This window comes from Sceloporus undulatus, chromosome 1 (genome assembly GCF_019175285.1).
Source record: "Sceloporus undulatus isolate JIND9_A2432 ecotype Alabama chromosome 1, SceUnd_v1.1, whole genome shotgun sequence".
NCBI classification, from domain to species: domain Eukaryota; kingdom Metazoa; phylum Chordata; class Lepidosauria; order Squamata; family Phrynosomatidae; genus Sceloporus; species Sceloporus undulatus.
In genome coordinates this window covers 272,664,325-272,683,595 of record NC_056522.1, presented here as the reverse complement: position 1 = coordinate 272,683,595, position 19,271 = coordinate 272,664,325, and the positions used below count along the sequence as shown (strand labels likewise).

At 39.0% G+C, this 19,271-nt stretch overlaps 1 protein-coding gene and 1 non-coding gene across 2 annotated transcripts in view; both read left to right on the top strand.

The window, feature by feature from the left end:
* The window catches only part of OTOG (otogelin), a 165,019-nt gene that overhangs the window by 60,022 nt on the left and 85,726 nt on the right, over positions 1-19,271 (top strand). Inside the window, exons 26-33 of the mRNA XM_042459445.1 lie at positions 3,542-3,676; positions 5,207-5,353; positions 5,518-5,637; positions 7,665-7,781; positions 8,891-9,047; positions 11,230-11,256; positions 13,708-13,875; positions 16,863-17,141. Coding sequence (XP_042315379.1) covers positions 3,542-3,676; positions 5,207-5,353; positions 5,518-5,637; positions 7,665-7,781; positions 8,891-9,047; positions 11,230-11,256; positions 13,708-13,875; positions 16,863-17,141 — 1,150 coding nt within the window. The remainder of the gene's footprint in view (positions 1-3,541; positions 3,677-5,206; positions 5,354-5,517; positions 5,638-7,664; positions 7,782-8,890; positions 9,048-11,229; positions 11,257-13,707; positions 13,876-16,862; positions 17,142-19,271) is intronic.
* LOC121920052 lies at positions 9,453-9,614 on the top strand. The gene has a single exon (XR_006101630.1). It is a non-coding gene; the product is annotated as a U1 spliceosomal RNA (small nuclear RNA).

Genomic DNA, 19,271 nt, shown 5'->3' with positions numbered 1-19,271 from the left:
CAGCCTATAATAAATAATTTCATATGGCATCAGTGGCTACCTGTTCCTGTTCGTCTTCAACTGTAGAGCACCAGATGAATCACTTGTTACATTGGTCTCTTGTGGCTATTGTTCAGGCTTCCTCAACTGAGCAGCAGCACCCCATACACAAGGAAGCCCCTTGCTTACAGGGTGCAGAAATCAAGAGATGTTCCATCCACTCAAAGGAAGTCCCTTGAGAATCAAGTGCAGAAAAAAAAACAACCCAGCTACAGTGGAGCTGAAGGAACAGGAGGAGAAGATAAGGACTGGCCACTGAACCTCACCATCCAAGTCTCAGCTACATCAGGATCTTCCACCCAAGAGCCATGACCCATCTTTGTCTCATACCCCCCTGTCTCTACATTATTCCCCTAACCCTATTCTGGTGATAATTGGTAAGGAGATGGATTCTTATTCTGACAAGGTCCAAATTGTTGGTTCCTATCAAAAAAGGAGATTTTGGATAAATCATTCTCTCAGTCACCTTCAGAAGGCCCCAGATTTGACCCTGAGGGTGACTGGTGCTGGAGTGGTTGAATGCATCAAACTTGACTGGGTGGCACAGCCTTACATTCTCACTTGATCCCAAAGTAGGTCTTGGTCCCAAGAAGACTGTCACTCTCTATTTCAACATTTCCCTTCCTCACTCTACTATTACATGGGTTCAAGACATCACTATTGTTGGGGAGATGGTTTGCATTCTAAATTTCTAATGCTGGGACAGTTACCCATCTTATTTGTGTGAACTTCCCATTCTAAATAGGACCCTTATTACAACTATTACATCTGTAGTGGTGACCACTACAGAGAGCACCTCCACTCCACTTCAATTGGTTGCTCATTTCCATACCTCCAAATCCAGATGTTCTACAGCGACAATCTCTAGGCTGCCACTAAGTTACTGCCACTTCCTCCATGAGTTCCAGTTCTTTCTGCTCACCCAGTTAGGGAACTAGCTACTCAGCCTCCAATCCAACTGATCATGATTTTCCCCACTGCTGTGCAGTCTTCCTCAACTTGACACAGATGTGACACCACCTCTACTCCTCCATCACTTCAGCTTCCTAAAATAATCAATAGGTGCAGAGTCATCATCAGAGGAAGAGTCAAGTCATTCAACAGTGGAAGATACTCCAATTTTCCTCCTAGACCCACATATGAGAGATCAAAACCTTGTTTGCTCTCAGATGACCTGGGCACATTTTTGGAGCAGGTTTCTAGAATGGCTAAGCTATCAAGCCTTCAAATGAAAGAACCTGAGCCACCTGTCCAAGACCCAGTCTTTAAAGTGATCAAACATCAAAACATAAGTTGACAGTGTTTCCTATGCTGCTGGTATTGTGGAAAGTGGCACACTATTCTTGGCAGACAGACTCTGACCTCAGTTCCCTACACTTCAAGTAGGATCAGATCTTATATCACGTTACCATTCTGCCCATTGTTTATATTGTTGCTAATAGCTTATTTTAAAAATTAATTTTAATCTAATGTGTTTAATTCTGTTTCAAGGGGGGATTTTGTGCTATTATATGCAGTAAGTATTGTATGTGGATGTTTTAACTATGTTAGCCGCTTTGATTGTTCTCTTACAGAAAAGCGGGGTACAAATAAGTTTTATTTATTTATTATTTAAAAACCTCTACTGAGTGCAAGAATAGGACTGTGCTGTGGTTTTCAAGCACCCATAATCAAATTTAATTATTGTTGAAGCAGAACAATCCAGGCCCTCCAAAAAGATCCATGATTTACAGGCCAGTAAGGAGGGATGTAAGGTCAATGCTGTCTCCTATAAGATGTACTCCATGGCAGCACTCTCCCTTAGAATAGCAAATGCATGGCTGCCTACCAGCTACTCTTCTGGGAAGAGATTGCTCCCCCCCACCCCCATTGATTACCTGTTGGACAATGATAAAAAAGCACTTGTGGTTTTCCAGTCTGAAGCTCATAATTTAGTGGCTCAGCAGATTACCATGCTGAAGACTGTAGTGTGAAGACCATGGCAAAGCCACAATTTTCCATAGACGTGCCTGGCTCCATTCTGCTGGACTGATCCTGGATGTGAGGTCCATGATTGAGGAGCTCCCATTTGATGAACCAAGATTGTTCCAATCCTCCACAGATGAGAAGTTGGATCACAACCAGAATATGAGGTTGATGGCTATAAATTGTGGTCTCCAATCATAATCTTCCCAACAATTCAAGTCGAAGTCATACTGGTTCATTCTGTTCCCGCCTAAACATGTCTCTCTTTCTCCACTTCTTCAACATTGCAAAATGCCTTCTCAGAGCTATTCCTCTTCCTGATATTCTTAATATCAGTCAAAGCACTGCTCCTCCAACAAGAAACCTTCACACAACTCTGAGTAATGTTTTTGTCTCTTTACTTCAACAAGCAGCTACAACCCCACTCCTTTGTTTCACCAAGGACTAGTGCCCTTTCCCCACAGATGGGATGTTATAACTACAGATATGTAGGTCCTCCATATAATTCTGCAAAGGCATTTCATAGAGTGCAAACTGCCATATGCAGAACCTTCTCCACCAGGTGATCACAGAAGGGAGCAATATAGCGATTAATCCTTGGTGCACTCAGTTTCTATTCAATATACTTTACCATCTCCAAATGTGTTGGAGGCGTGCACTTGATCTTGAATCTCAAAGAAATAAATTCCTTCCTTCCCTGAAAGAAGTTCAGGATAGTCACTCTATTGAATATTCTCCCCTCTCCCACAAAGGAAGTATGTAAATATATTTATGAGATGCATGTTTCTTTATCACTATCTACCCTTCCAGCAAACACTTCTGCTTCTGTGTTGGATTGGAGTATTTTCAATTTTGCGTCCTTCTCTTTGGTCTAGTTGTGATAGCAGCTTGGGTAAGAGCCAAAGGAGTTTGTTTCCCCATATTTAGATGAATGCCTGATGTTAGTCTATAGAATCAGTATGTAAAAGATCTTGGAGCAACTTTGCGACTAACTGAAGAAAGAAGTTGATAGTATGAGCTTTTGTAGACTTAAGTCTACTTTCTAAGATGCATTCAGTGGAGTGATAAGCCAGGGACTGATTTATATATACCCTAAGTGTGTCAGAATGTCAATATGAATTCAAAATCTTTTGTGTATGGAATTTTGACTTCAAATTGACATTCTCACATACTTAGGGCATATATAAGTCTGGCCCTGGCTTACCACTCCACCAAATGCATCTGAGAAAGTAGACTTAAGTCTGTGAAAGCTCATGCTACCAACTTCTTTGTTCAGTTAGTCTCAAAGGTGCTACAAGATCTCTCTCCATGCAAGAATGTGAGTGCTGCCTTGGATGCTGATCAATGACATTGCAAATTCCTATCTACAGTACATCATTTCACCAACTATCTCTGCATCTTTCCTGTTTTCAGAGATAGAAAGGGATAGAGGAAATGGTTGGGATTTAACAGGTCAGATGATCAAGTGAATATAATAAATTTGTTTTCACTGTTTATTTGTCAGTTTAATGGGCTGCTTTTTCTCTGTCTTCTATAGAGCTCCTCAGTTACTAGTTTCTCCATCATTATAGAAAATGTTAACTGCTTTAACACTGGAATAATTTGCAGAAAGTATATTTTCATTAACATTGGAAAATCATTCATAATATTTGATGATGACACTGGAGATCCGGTAAGCTCTAACAATGTAGAAGAAAACATATTGATATGACTATGGATTTGTTTGTATGGCAAGCACTAAAAATAAATGCATACCGGTACTAATTAAGCTACAAATGCATGCATGAAATGTGGTAGCTATCCTTGCAATCTCAGAACAATCAGATACAAAAATCCAGATCATAGCATTTATTATATGCAGAGAATCTAAGAATTTGATTGCTTGGAAGTGCTGGCAGCCTGGAGGAGGCAGGCAGTTCATCAGAGAGGCTCAAAGCCAATCTTTTTTTCTTATTTATTTTTTAAAAGACATTAATACATTGTCCTTCAATAGAAATTCCCTGGGGAGTTTAATCTGAAGGAAAAAACAAAAACAATTAAGACACAGGTAAAACAAATCAGTAGTCATAAAACACAAACCAAAAAGGTGGCAATATTTTTTGAATTAGGTAGAATCAGAAAGAAAATTGGATACTTGGTTGAGAGCACTAAGGGAGAGCTGAGTGGTTGGTAAAGATAAAACCACCAGTTTGATGAGTCACCAAATAAATCATCTAGAATAATAGTGCTCAACTATACAGAGTGTGGAGCCAGGGTAGGGCCAACAATTTGTGGTTCTGTTGTCTACCTGTATCACCTGATCACACCTGAGTTAGAGATATGTTTCTGAATATCAGTCAATTGGGTGCCAAATATCAGAGGAAGGTCTCTGCCTGTCTTCCATGCTTCTGGGTTTTGCAGAAATAACTGGCTGGTTATTGTCCTTCTTCTAGGAATGATGACACTGGTCAACAGTGTTAGGATAAACTTTATTAACAAACAGTGCAGCTGCAAATGGGATAAGCAGGTACTGGTGTGGAAAGGTTAGCTAAGCCAGACCTTTCTTAATTCTAAATCCCTTGGCTCTGAACTTTGGAGATTTTCCTGAAATTCTTTATGTTAGTCATAGGCCTGCATTTTCTGTTTCTGGTCTTAGTTCAGATGGCAGGGAGGGCTATCTGCAGGCTGGCACTTCCTCCTTTTGCCATGTGGTCACTGGGAGATTTTCAAAGTCAAGGAAATTTAATGTCCATTTGCAACTCAAAGAAGATGCCTTGGAATCCAGCATATCTCCTTCCTTTGTGAAGCCACAGGCTCCTGTGTAGGTAGGCTTTTTTCCAGCGATGAAGGGGAGGGATCCTTGAGTGAGTTGGTTCCCTTCATTCACTCCAATAGGCAAGAACCAGACTCAAGGATTCCTCCACCTTTATCGCTGAAAACAAACATATCACAAGGTAGGCCAATGTTTGTTTCTGCATGTTTAAGATCTGTCGAAAGCCACATGTACTGTTTCTTGGATTGTATTAGATTGTACCCATTATTTACATACAGTCTAAAAAAAGTCAGAACTGTGTAATAAATAACATTTACTTAAATCAGAAACATAAAAGAGTTTCTAAGTTTAAACATCATTTTAAAAGGTGTTTTAAAGTTACCTTCAATATTGTTGGATTTTTTCCAGTCTGTTTATAAATAGTCTGATTATTTATTTATTTATTGCCAGAGTCCTTTGAGTTACATAGACAAACTACAGCAAATACATATATGGAAAGCTGGATTTTTCACATTTGTTAATTTTCCTAATGAACACATCACAGTAATGTGGGACCAAAGAACAACTGTTCATGTGGAGACAGGGCCTCAATGGCAGGTAAGTAAAAATTGACTCCTCTTGTGGGCACAAAGTATTGACAGTGAATCTCTTTGAAGTCCTTGTTGATTTTATTGGGAAATACGTTGTGCTTAATTCCCTCACTAAAACCAGTGGGGTTTGAAATGCCATAGTTTTGTTTGTTAATTTTATTTCCTTTCTAGGGTGAGCTGACTGGCTTATGTGGAAATTTTGACTCAAAGACAATAAATGAAATGAGGACTCCAGAAAATTTTGAATTAACAAATGCACAAGAATTTGGGAGTAGCTGGGCAGCTGGAGAGGTAAATAAAAATTGAATAATCATTCATCCAATTTCATTACAAATTGTTAAAGATAAATAACAACAATATTTATCATTCTGAAGTTCTAATTATTTTTAATAATCAACATACAAAGAGCTATAAATAGGAAATGCATGCTAGCTCCTTCCATTCTTATGTACATATTGGAGGAATAGCTTCTGAAGTAGGCAAGAACCCCATATGTGTTTGTGAGAGGTGCATTTTACCGGAGCTCTGAAGTCCAGAGGGGTCCAGAGGGACCTGACCCCTGCTACAGTTTCCACTAGCATAAGGAAAAATGGAAGATAAACAGTCTTGTGTCTAGAATAGTGTTGCCAATAAGCCTCGAAGATATTCTCTGGGATGTTTTACCAAAATCCATGGAATTCCCCAATATGTACCGGATTATTCAGTCAAAATCCACAGAAAGAAATTAATTAAATTCCCCGGATTCTGGGGAATTCCCCAGAAATTGGCAACGCTGGTCTAGAGATATGTATAAAAGCCTATTACTTTATATCTATAGCTTTTCCCCATTCTCCAGATTATAGAGTCATATATTTTGAGACTGAATGGAACACAAAAGAAATGTTATTAGTTGCTTTGAATCTGAGCACAGTTGCATTGAAACTGTGGCTGTGAGTGAATTAGATACCCCCCTGGAGCTCTGCAGAGCCTATAGGAAGCAGTAGCAGCAACAACACTTGTTCCCACTGTCTCATACCCTCTAACTATCCTGATTTGGCAGGGACAGTCCCAATGAATGATCAGAGATCACACTTTTTCAGCTGCTTTTAAAATGTCCCCCTTTCTCTCCATTGCCACTTTCCCCTGAAACATATTTCACTTGGTTTAAACTGGGTTCAAAGTGCAAAAGTAGTTTGCACTCAGTTCAGGAGGAGGGAAAAATCTTAACTTTCCCGGCAGACTCATAGAAAAGGAAACTGCTGTGGTTTCTCCTAGTTTGTGTGTTCTTCTGCGTTTATAACTTTTGTCTTCTTAATCACACTCAGAGGTTGCTTGGCCACATGTGTCCCAGTTTTTATTGGTGATGTGCTGGAGGGTTTCTTGTCTTAGGATATGTTGTTTTGACTCTCCCACCAGTTGTTTCTCCTTACGTACAAGGAAATCTAGGACTTGGACTTTGTGATGTGATAGACTGTATTAGAGGGGAATAAATCTGGCTTTCAGTCTCACAGTCCTAGTCTAACTGAATAAGAACTCTCTCTTCTTAGAGAAAGGTCTTAGGTGGGGGCAGGCCAGAAGGCCCAGCAATTCAGAATGTTACTTGAAATTGCTCTGTGCTTCTGATTGACACCAGCACATGATTTGGACAAAAGATGCAGTGATACATATGTAAGTTTATGTAAATGTCCTCAGATGTCAGCTGCAGTTTATCCTTGATTTTTCCTCAGTGTATTGTGAATTGCAGCCTATGACATGTTCCTATGGGCCTGGTAAAGTGTACACTTCCTCCATATAGGGGCCTTTCCAGGGCTGGTAAGGAAATATTCTTCACATATTAAAGTGAGTTGTGGTCTGTTCTTCTGTGCATCTAGCTGCTTATTTTGGGAGGATCTAGTTAAGTTTCAAAACCTATTTAGCCCCAATTAATGTATTGAAGTACAGCGTTATTAACAAGACTATGAGATAAATGCATGCCCCTTATGGATTCTTGACCAATCTAGTGCACGCTATTTGATTGTTGTTAACTGCCTTGAAGTCAATCCTGATTTATGGCAACCCTATCATAGGCTTTTCTTGGCAAGATTTATTCAGAGGTGGTTTGTCACTGCCTTCCTCTGAGGCTGAGAGTATGTGATTTGCCCAGGGTCACCCATTTGGGTTTTATGATTAAGCAGGAATCCATACTCAAATTTGGAATCCTTGGCTAACACTCAAAAACCCTGCACCACAATGGCTCTCAGTCCAAGCTATATCTCATTATTATTTTAACAGATAGAATACCATATTTATTGTAAGAATCATTTCTGATTTATGTTTTTTCTTCTTCTTCTTGGACTCAGTGTGTTGACAGCTCTGACATTCGGCATCCATGCATTTTAAATCCACTGAGAGAACCATTTGCCAAGAAAGAATGTGGAATATTATTAAGTGAAATATTTGAGTCTTGCCATCCTGTGGTGAGTTATTAGTAAATGAAATATTTAAAAGAATCAGTATCACAAGCTTATTATGTACCACATTTTAGAATAATACAGAACTCCTGATGTTGCACTTATAATCTATTACAATAGCAAAGAAACATATAAGATGAGTGATGTATTGGCTTCCAGGTGATCTCTTGTGCACAGGGCTGATGTTGAATATGAAACTACCCTGATTTGAGGGAAAAACTGGTTGTGTGAATTCCTGTTTGCATAGAGGTGGTGAATGCCAAGATACAGTAATCTGTGATGCTTGACAAAGTTCTTTTATTCATGGCTATGATTGGTATTCAACAGAATATCCTCTTGATGGAAAAGGAGAATGCCATTTTTTCCCTAATTGCCTTTCCCCCTTACCATTTCTAGAAAGTCTCTCAGCTGTTTGCAGAGGGTTTTCTGCAGAGAGAAATTTAACATGCTGCATCAAGATGGAAAAATAAAGAAGAGTAACCTTTACCCTGCCAATAACTGGAGTCAATAACTGCATGCTCTGGGACTTAGAAGGCCATTTTCAGTTCCTTTTGGCACTTGGTAGGGCCACAGCACACTGCCATGGCTGCCATTTTGTGAGACTAGAAGTGACATACCATAAGTAGTCACTTATTTCCATCAAAAAGGCATTTTGGACTTTTTTTTTTGCTGGATGTGGGGGACAAGACAATGCTTTTAAATTGAATTTGGCTAAGGAAGTGTTTTTATCGAAGAAAACTTTTAGAACACTTTCTTGAGGGATACACAGTGGTTTAGGGGGACAGGTGTGAGCTGTGGGGCATAAAATGTAGTAGAACCCTCCACACCCCACATGCAACCAATGGACAGACCACATGACTCTGTCTCTCTCCTATATTACCAGAGCTTTTCTCAGGAGACTTTTCCACCAGCAGGAGCTAACTTAAAATGATGATCATAATGCTTTGTATAAATAAATAATAAGTGATGCTTGTCATATCCTGTTAAAATAAAATGTAAAATTTAGCTAAAATGTTCTAAAGCTTGCTCTTCAAATAATTGTGAGCATGTATTGAAAACACTTCTGCCATTGTGCAGATAATTATGCTACAATAATACTGCATTATCTTCATTAGGTTGATGTCACCTGGTTTTATTCAAACTGTTTGACAGACACGTGTGGTTGCAACCAGGGAGGAGACTGTGAATGTTTCTGTACAAATGTTGCAGCATATGCACATCAGTGTTGTCAACAGGGCATTATGGTAGATTGGAGATCTCCTAGACTGTGCCGTAAGTATGATAATCAGAATAAGAGGTTCAGCAGTTTGAGAACTTATACCTTTAAGCTAACATTTCTGTAGGACCCTTCTAGGAATCGGCAAAATAATTGCTATTTCTAATGGTATCACTATGAGATCAGGGCTTGGAGTGATGAGAACAGAGCTTGGAGGAATGTGAAGGAATTGAATCTCCTGAATATTTAACTTCTGATTGAGCTTGTCTGTATTCATCTTTATATTGCCTCCTCATGAATCAGATCAGTTACTGACTCATAAAAAGGAAGAATGTGATGGAGACTGCATCTACACTGCAGAAATAATCCAATTTGACACCAATTTAGGCCCATACAGACAGGCCAAAATAACTTGGCTTTGGTGTGGCTTCCAGACTCTTAGGACACATGCATCCTTTAAACAACATACCTGCCAGGGGAGACACCATTATCACAAAGGTGGTTTTCCCAGGGTGAGGCTCATTCATTGCACTCCGGGTGTGCTGACCCCTGCGATTTCCCCAAATGTGGGAAACTCAACTTCATAATTTGTGGTAGGACTTCACCACAGTTATTGTATTGTTTTTTTAAGTATGTTTTATGTTTTTAATTCCACACTGTTTAATTGTATTTTAAGGGGGGTGGGTATAGGGTTTGAACTGTATATTTTAACTTTGTAAGCTGCCCCGATTGCTTTTTGTAGAGAGGCGGGATATAAATAAAATTATTATTATTATTATTATTATTATTATTATTATTATTATTATACCTCCAACGTGACCTGAAGCAGCTTTATTTTGGCCTGTCTGTATGGGCCCTTAATTGCCAAAACTCACTGCTGTGGAATCCTGAGATTTGTAGTTTGTTGTGGCACCAGAGCTCTCTGACAGAGAAGGCTAAATAGCTCACAAAACTACAAATCCCAGACTTTCATAGCATTGATCCGTAGCAGTTAAAGTGGTGAAACTGCATTATTTCTGCATTGTGGCTGCAGATGGAGTTTGATGCTGCTGTTGTTTTAGTGCTTGCACTTGGATACTGTCTTTGTATTGTGTATCATGTTGGCTGCCATTTGTTTGATTATTTTTATACAGTATAAAGACAAGAATCTTTTCCTCTCCTCATTAAGATTTGCAGTTGGTCCAAGGAGGCAGCATAAGCCAAGACAAAGGGTGACAAGAACTGGAACATATACATAAAATTAATAATAAGTTTTCTTTCTTTTGTGTGTTACATTTATAAGTGATGAGACCCATATGTTATATGATGCACACTACATGAGAATATATAATCATTTATGTAAACATAAACAGAACTACTGATAATGTTTATTTGTTTCTAGTAATCTGTTCTCTGTTCCTGTGAGGTGAAGGAATATAGAGAAGAGGATGTTTCCAAAGAGATACTCATGCTAGTCTGTTTTAGCATAAAAGTCATTAAGGAACTCAGTAATACCTTTATTATAGCATAAGCTTTTGCAGACTCCATCAGACAGATGCACATTGTATCTGATGAAATGGACTAGAGTCCATGAAAGCTTATATTAGAATAAACTAGTTAGTCTCAAAGGTGCTACTGGATTCCTGTATATCTTTTTATGTTAAAAAGAGGCTTATTTTTCTGTGATTTCCACGAAATCGCAAATACACCCTTAACATCTATAGTTAGGAGGAGGGAGATCCATGCAAGAGAGAATGACAAACACTAATTTGTTTAGCCACAACTCTTTTTATAGGTAAAGCACACCAGGTTTTAAATACAGATTGCATGGTTTAGTTTTTGGATTTTTGTATGAAACTTTATTTAAAGAATTTATGTGGCTTTAAATTCGGAGTATTGTTCTGTTAGAAATGTGTTTATTATTATTATTATTATTTGCACATTTGAAGCTTCTGGTAACTCTTGTGTTATGTGAAGGACAGGTAAATTAATTCCTATCCACTAGAGGTCATAAAAGGATAATTATCTGCTTAAAACAGATTATTCTTATTTTGATATCTGATGTATTAGTCTACAGTATGCTATTTCTGGTGAATCATAAATGCCAAAGAACAGAACTTTTTTCTACTTTTAATTTCACTCTTCAGTTTGAATGAAAATGAAATCTGGTTGTGTAAATCTGCAGGTACATATGAAATATGATGCTGACTTGTTGCATTCCAAATCCCTGTTGCTAACTGTTTTTTTCCCCTTCTTTAGCCTATGATTGTGAATATATTAATAAAGGTAAGCATTGATGTGAACTGGTAATAAACAACCACATTTTCCCCTCTGGCTTTCCTCCCCCCCCCCCCGAAATTGACATCTTATTCACGCTTATTGAAACAGCATAGATTATTGATTAAAGATAGAGATATGGTTCTCTTAAGCTTCAGTTAATGTGGTACTTAGGTTAGGGCCTGAACAGACAGGTCCAACACACACGCATCTTAAGAGACCAGAAGCTGCACCAAAGTGGTGCTCCAGTCCTTAGGACTGGAGCGTGGCTTTGGCATGGTTTCCGACCTCTTAGGACATGTGCATCACTTAAACAGCATTCCTCCAAAGTGACCTGAAACAGCTTTTTTTTTGCCTGTCGCTTTGGGCCCTTAGTGTGATACTGAAACCCCTAAGACTTTCTGGGCAGTCTGATGATCAGAATTATTTTGTGCCTCTCAGAACAACATAACATTCCTGCTCTCTCTGTCTGGTAACTCACATTATCAACAGTATTTCAGTTGTGGCTGTCGAGGCAAGGGACAGTGTGAAAGTAAGAAAAATAATATAGCTGAATTACCATCCTGGCCTGTCCCCTGGTTGTTTTACCCTCTGTTGCTGCCTTCTTCAACACCTGAGAATTTATAGTACTGTCATGATAGTGTGTCTTCATGATTTAACACAGATGCGCCATTCTTGCTGTGTCATAAGGCAACAGCAACAACCTACATCAGCAATTGCCCACCTCCTAGCCCTACTATATACCTCTTATTTATTAACAATTTTTGGAACTATATTTAACATCATTTATTTTAATATTGTGAAGCAGCTCTGAGTCCCAGTTCTGGGAAAAGAGCGGGATACAAACAAACAAGCAAACAAATAATGTCATGATGTTGTATGTCAAAATTACAAGTTACTGCTATTTGCCTTTCCTATCCTGCAGAGGAAAAATAATGTTAAAACATGGGATTGGTAGGGAAATGCTCTAGTATTTGTGTTTTTCTGAACAGCCTCAGGAGGGAGCTCATTTGCAAGCTATAATAATTCTTACAGTTCTTTTCATGGCTTTTGTTAACATTTTGATTTGGTGTTACTATATGAAATGAAAAAGATTGCTTTATATTGCCATGTGGTTTGCACTTTTTCTTATATAGTAAAGCCCCTATGATTGTTTTCTATATGAATAAGAAATTACCTGAAAAGTGCTCATGTTTAGCATGTACTTTTATTTATATATCTATATTAGTTCCTTTATTTTTATAGGTATACATGGCTATGTTTAAAAGGTCATGGTAAAATGGACAAATAATGTAAACCCAGGCTGAAACTATCATAGTTTTCCATTCCTTTAAAATTGAGAGTTAATTAATTTTCTTCTCGTAATTTAGGGCTTATTCTCAACATATATAGTAATACTTGGAGTAAAAGCTGCTTTAAGGAAAAGATCTGAGATCTCATTTTGGTATGACAGGATAAATATCAGCTACCCTTTTTTCCTTTGAAAGACAAGGAAGTTGTGAGAGGTGGCAATCTTCATGTTGCTCACAGAATGCTTGCCCACAGAAGAATAGCAAACTTTTACCTTCTTCTTTTCTCACAGAAGAATAGCAAGGGGAAGACTTGTTTAAGTCAGAAAGCTTAGATGTTATTTAGTTTTCATGGGTTCATTTACTTTAGGTTTATCCTTCTGATTTTATGTGAAGGAAGGAGTTACTTGGGCAAATCTACTGTTTTCAGAAAATACAAGTATTCTGAATTTTAATTTGATGATTCATATTCTGTGAGTTTTATATGCTGAGTCTGGGCTTGTTGTTATGTTGAAAATTTGGGGATCTGTGAAAATATTTCATGATTGAAATGGGAAACAATCCAAGAAGATGAATGTTCTTTGAAACAAATTATTTTTACCTCCTCAGTTCTATTAGCTGTGAATAGATTTCCCCAACATGATAGTTTAAAAGAAGATGGATAAAGGGTGGTTCATCAGATGTTGTTGGACTAAAACAACCATAGTCAGCACAGCATGGAGGATGATGGTTCATCAATGTCTGTAGGGTCACATATTGTTGTCACTGCCTCTTTCAAATGATCCTAGGGTAAAATTGGGAAGGATTAAATTCCCCACGGTTACTTTTGTCTTTAAGTCTAAGAAGCTTTATTCCCATCATCCTAATCGCCCAAAAAATTGTGTCTCTGTACTGTTTAGGACTGCTGCCTGTGCTAAACTATAACACATATACCTTTCACTTTGATATATAAGGATATAGTTAAAACAAATTGTTTGTAGATAAGCTTACAAAGATATCATAGCTCTGACTTAAGAGCTTTTATGTGTATCATAATTCACACAGAGTTTTGTGAAGAATGTCAAATAATGGAGCTGTTTTCTTTACTGGTATATGACTGACTTAATAAACATGTGAGTCAGAAGCATTTGTGGAACTCTACAGGAAATGTAACCTTGCCTTCTCTTGATAGTTCTGGGAAAGGGTCCCTACAAGCTGGTCAGCTACTTGGACAGAGAAGTTGCAATTGCAGCCAACCTGCTGGATGGTTCTGTTTTTCCAGCAAGAGGAGATGGCTTCGCTCCTGGAGATGCAGTGACCTTCATGTTGACATCAGGACTGTATAAGCCTAAAGCACATGGTAAACTCAATGTCACTGTAAAGTTTGTAGAATCCTAGCAAAGTAAGTGTTTAAATCAGAAGCATTATGCCTGTCAGTACCAGATGCTGGACACAAACAACAGAAAAAAATGTTATTTTTGTACCTTGCTTGTGAGCATTCAGATGTATCTTGGCTGCCTGCTATTTGCAATTGAATGCACAGACAAGATTAGTCTCATTCTCACCAGCACTTTTTTTTTTTTTACCTTGTCATGTACTAACCATGCAGAGGTGGCTTCTGGCTGGATTAGAACATAAAAAGGTTGGCTAAGCGGGAGAATCCTTTGCAGCTTTCAGTAGCTTCTCAGAAAGAAGGCCTTGTGCCAAGGTCTCTATTCAGTGAGTGGTTTTTTACAAGGCAATTGCTGGTTTATAAATAGTCTGACACTTTAGCTTTCAGATCAACAACTATGTATACTCAGATGTCTTTAACATTTACTGTGGCAAGAACAGAGGTAGACAAAACTTAGAAGAAATCTGGAAACTGGCAGTGGCTTATCAGCTGTGGAATTAATAAAGTATAAGTGGCTACGTCAGCTGAGTCCATGTTATACTTGTGTAATAAGACTGTGGTTAAGTGAGAAAGCACAAGTATAAAGAACTTTTTAGGATCACCTGCTGCATCACTTCTTTTGATATGTGTTCATACATTGTGTGTAGTTGAGCAGCTAAGTGACAATGTTTCCTGCTGGCCAAAAAAAAAAGGGGGGGGTTCTTTTTTTGGTGCACTCTTAGCGTCACAAGTGCGCCATGACGTGCGGACGCTAAGCGTCCGTCGCGTCAAAATGGCAGCGCCATCTGTACAGGGTGCCGCTATTTTGACGTACGGAATACGTACTAGGGTTAGGGAGCGTCTGCATGGTGCGCGCTCCCTAACCCTAGTACCGCTGCCACCACGCCACATTATGCCCGTCTGTAAAGAGCCAATAAAACCTTTTTTTGTAATGTGTGAATGAAGGGAGAGAGTCTTAGATACAGATTAGCCATAGAGCTTGGCTTCAACCGGTTTTCGCCCACTTTGGAGGCATACATCATCTAAACATCCCACCTCCAAAGCTGTTTGAAACTACTTTATTTGGCCAGTGTGCTTCAACCCTTGGTTAATCTCCAGAAATACACTTTAATCATGTGTGGTTTTTGCACAATACAAAAAATATGTGCTGTTATCTATTTTCCCTTGCATGCACTTTAAGCAAAGAAAAATAATAATTTAAGAAGTCCCTAAGAGATAGCTTAAAAGGAATTTTAATGTAATATAAAACCATTCTTTAAATGTAAGAATAAGAAATGGCCAATACAGCAATGGGGTTCTAATACGCATTGCTGAAAATAAATTGTTTGAAAAATTCTGCAAGGTGGCCATTTTAATTTAAACTAATGCATTCTACTGAAACAACATTACCCTGTATACAACACCCCCCCCCCCCAGTCTGCACTACTTTGTCGAGGGACTGATGAACAACATGTTTTTCTTATAAAAAAACAGAATGTAATTATATATCTTTTTGAACCAGCCTGTATATGTGAAGGGAATCACTTGCACCTTTCCCCCATCCAGACATATCTCAGATACTTAAGACAAACATCCTGGACAAACATCCTATGGATGTAAGATCGAACACACATTGGCTAGACTGTATGATCAGTTATTGTATTTTTTAAATTTTTATATTTTAATCCTAATGTATGTGTAATTAGACGGTGCATGATAGATTTTGCATGTTTAAATACTCTGGCCCTGGGCCAGATGTCCCAGAATATCTCAGAAGGGCAGGCACATGCTTACTCCCATTTGCATGGCTGCAATTAGAAACATAGAATCATAGAGTTGGAAGAGACCACAAGGGCCATCCAGTCCAAACACCTGCCATGCAGGAAATCACAATCAAAGCATCCCCGACAGATGGCAATCTAGCCTCTGTTTAAAGACCTCCAAGGAAGGAGACTCCACTACACTCCGAGGAACAGTGTTTCACTGTCAAACAACCCTTACTGTCAAGAAGTTCTTCCTAATGTTGAGGTGGAATCTCTTTTCCTGGACCTTGCATCCATTGTTCGGGGTCCTGTTCTCTGGAGCATTCCCAATCCTTCATGTGGGAATGAGATGCAAGTTGCTGGTAATGCTAGCTTTCCAAATAGTACACAAGCAAGTATGTGTCCAAAAGCTCCTAATCTTGGAAAATTAGATGATATTCCTGAGTAATGAACAGTGCATCATACAACATCTGTTTAATGGAGATTATTTGTTCTTTCTGCAGGATTTTTAAAGAAACATTATCAAGCCCTGAGGGGGACAGTTAATTTTACAGTAGTTTTATGGTTATTTTAAGCAGAATAACACAATATACAATAAAATAATATTTGGAAGAACAGATACTTATTTAGGTTTTAGTTCTGTTATTCTTCGATTGAGTATTACATTATCCTGCAATTGCATCTACTAAAAAAAAAAATCAGTGTAGCTACTTCTAGAAAACTTTCAACAATTGTAGAAAAAAAACATGTATCAACACATAGTATTATCAGTGTTTGAGACTTAACATTATATTTTCTGAGACAAGTCAGCCAATTGATGAGGAAGAAAACAAACATCCTACAATGTAAAATTAAAATTGTGTGTCTGTGTTTGAATAATTGTTGGGGGTGGGCCTTTGCTGAGTATTGGAGCATATGCAATTTAAACCTCCTTTCCATCATGAAAAGCAAAACCTCTTTTTTCTTATGAAGCTAAAATTGTTTTTGCAAAACCTGGTGTATTGTGAATGCTCGGTATAAGAAATTCTTTCTAAAATAATGATAGTGAAATACTTCACATAATAGATAGTTTTGGGGTTTGTTGAGTATGGCAGGATCTGTTTATGTTTTAATAAATATAAAAATTACCCTCTGTATTTCACTAGAGACTAATTTCTATAAAACTGGTTTGGCTAAAATCATGACACTTTGTTCTTGCTATTTGTTTTTCAGATCTAAATCTGGTTTCATTTGAAGTGGCAGAGAGACCAAATTATTTTCTTTGTTTAGCTTCTAATAATACCCTGGTTCTTTCCAAATGGGAAAAAAATGAAATGTTTCAGAATAGATCAACATTTGCCATCCACGAAAACACATGGCTCTCAGGATACAGTTCCTTTGAATCATTTGCAGTGCCAGGAGCCTTCCTCCACATTTCAGTGTCATCTGTGAATGTAGTTAAATATCATCACTCTGAGGCATTCAGACTTTCTACCCTTTTCAAACTTATAGGTAAGTGCTTGAATGTGAATTGTGGTGGTTACATTTGGAAAAAAAAAGTTTTGCCACACTTTACATGAGATTCATATGTTACAAATGTTAAATATGTGATTGAAAGAAACGTAACAGGTATTTCCTTATTATCATCTCTGTGCTGAAATGCTTATTAATGTGATGTTCCCTTAGATTATAATTCAGAATACACATCTGTCCATTTTGTAATGTAATTGCCATCTGTGCTATGCATCGAGCACCTTCACCCCCCTTCTCCTCTCTACATCCTGTTCATGTAGAATCTAGGAGTACCAAACCAACTGTTTTGTAAATTCAAACAAAAATTCACCAAACAGTGATAACTTTATTGGCCAACTGAAATGCACAATATTTATTTATTTATTTATTTATTTATTTATTTATTTATTTTTATCCTGCCTTTCTCCCAAAATGGGACCCAAGGCGGCAAACATATATAAACATGTTAAAATTGTACAGTTAAAATCATAAAAATATAAAAATTACAAATATAGAATTTTTAAAACATACAGAGTTAAAATTCAAAAGTCCAAATCCAACCCTCTCATCTCCCAATAAACCAAGCCTGCCAGATCTCAAAAGACCTGTTTAAATAAAAATGTCTTTGTCTGCCTACGAAAGGCCAGCAGTGAGGGGGCCAGCCTAGTCTCCCGTGGAAGGGAGTTTCACAGGGAAGGAGCAGCCACTGAGAAGGCTCTCTCTCGGGTTCTCACCAGGCGAGCCTGGGATGGTGGTGGAACCAAGAGAAAGCCTTCTCTTGAAGATCTTAGGGCTCTAGGTGGTTCATATGGGAAGATACGGTCTTTCAAATAGTCTGGACTTAAGCTGTGTAGGGTTTTATAGGTCATAACCAGCACGTTGAATTGTGCTCGGAAACGAACCGGTAGCCAGTGAAGCTGTTTCAATACAGGAGTTATATGCTCCCTGTAACTGGCTCCGATCAGCATTCTGACCGCAGCATTTTGGACTCGCAGAAGTTTCCGAACAGTTTCCAAAGGCAGTCCCATGTAGAGCGCATTACAGTAGTCCAAATGGGATGTAACCAAAGCATGTGTGACTGTAGCCAGATCTGACGTCTCAAGGAACAGGCACAGCTGGCACACAAGTTTTAATTGTGCAAATGCACTTCTGGCCACTGCTGAGACCTGGGCATCCCAATTCAGACTGGAGTCCAGGAGCAAGCTGCGAACCTGAGATTTCAAGGGCAGTGTAACCCCATCCAGCTCAGGCATAGCCCCAATTCCCTGATCTGCCTTACAACTGACCAGGAGCACCTCTGTCTGGATTAAGCTTCAATTTGTTTGCCCTCATCCAGTCCATTACTGACATCAGACACTGGTTCAGCACAGGGACAGCTTCCTTGGAATCAGATGGAAAGGAGAGATAGAGTTGGGTGTCATCTACATACTGATGACACCGCGCCCCAAAACTCTGGATGACCTCTCCCAGTGGTTTCATGTAGATGTTAAACAACATGGGGGACAAAACAGAACCCTGAGGGGCCAGTGGCCAAGGAATCGAACAGGAGTCCCCCAACACCACCTTCTGGGTCCGCCCCTCCAAGAAAGACTGAAGCCACTGCATAACAGTGCCCCCAAGCCCCATCCCAGAGAGGTGGCTCAGAAGGATACCATGGTCGATGGTATCGAAAGCCTCTGAGAGATCTAACAGGACTAACAGGGACACACTTCCCCTGTCCAGTTCCCTGCAAAGGTCATCCACCAAGGCGACCAAAGCCGTCTCTGTGCCATAGCCAGGCCTGAAGCCAGATTGAAATGGATCTAGATAATCCGTTTCATCTAGAAATTCCTGGAGCTGGGAGGCCACCACTCGTTCAGGAACCTTGCCCAGGAATGGAATATTAGACACTGGCCGATAGTTGTCAAGAATGGTGGGATCCAGGGAGGTCTTTTTCAGTAATGGCTTAACCACAGCTTCCTTTAGGCAGGATGGAAATTTGCCTTGCTGCAGTGAAGCATTCACCACTTCCTTTACCCACTCGGTCAGTCCCCCTCTAGCTGATTTCAAGAGCCGAGAAGGGCAAGGGTCCAGTACACACGTGGTGGCTCTCACTTCTCCAATATACTTGTTGCAAGCTTTTGAAGCTCT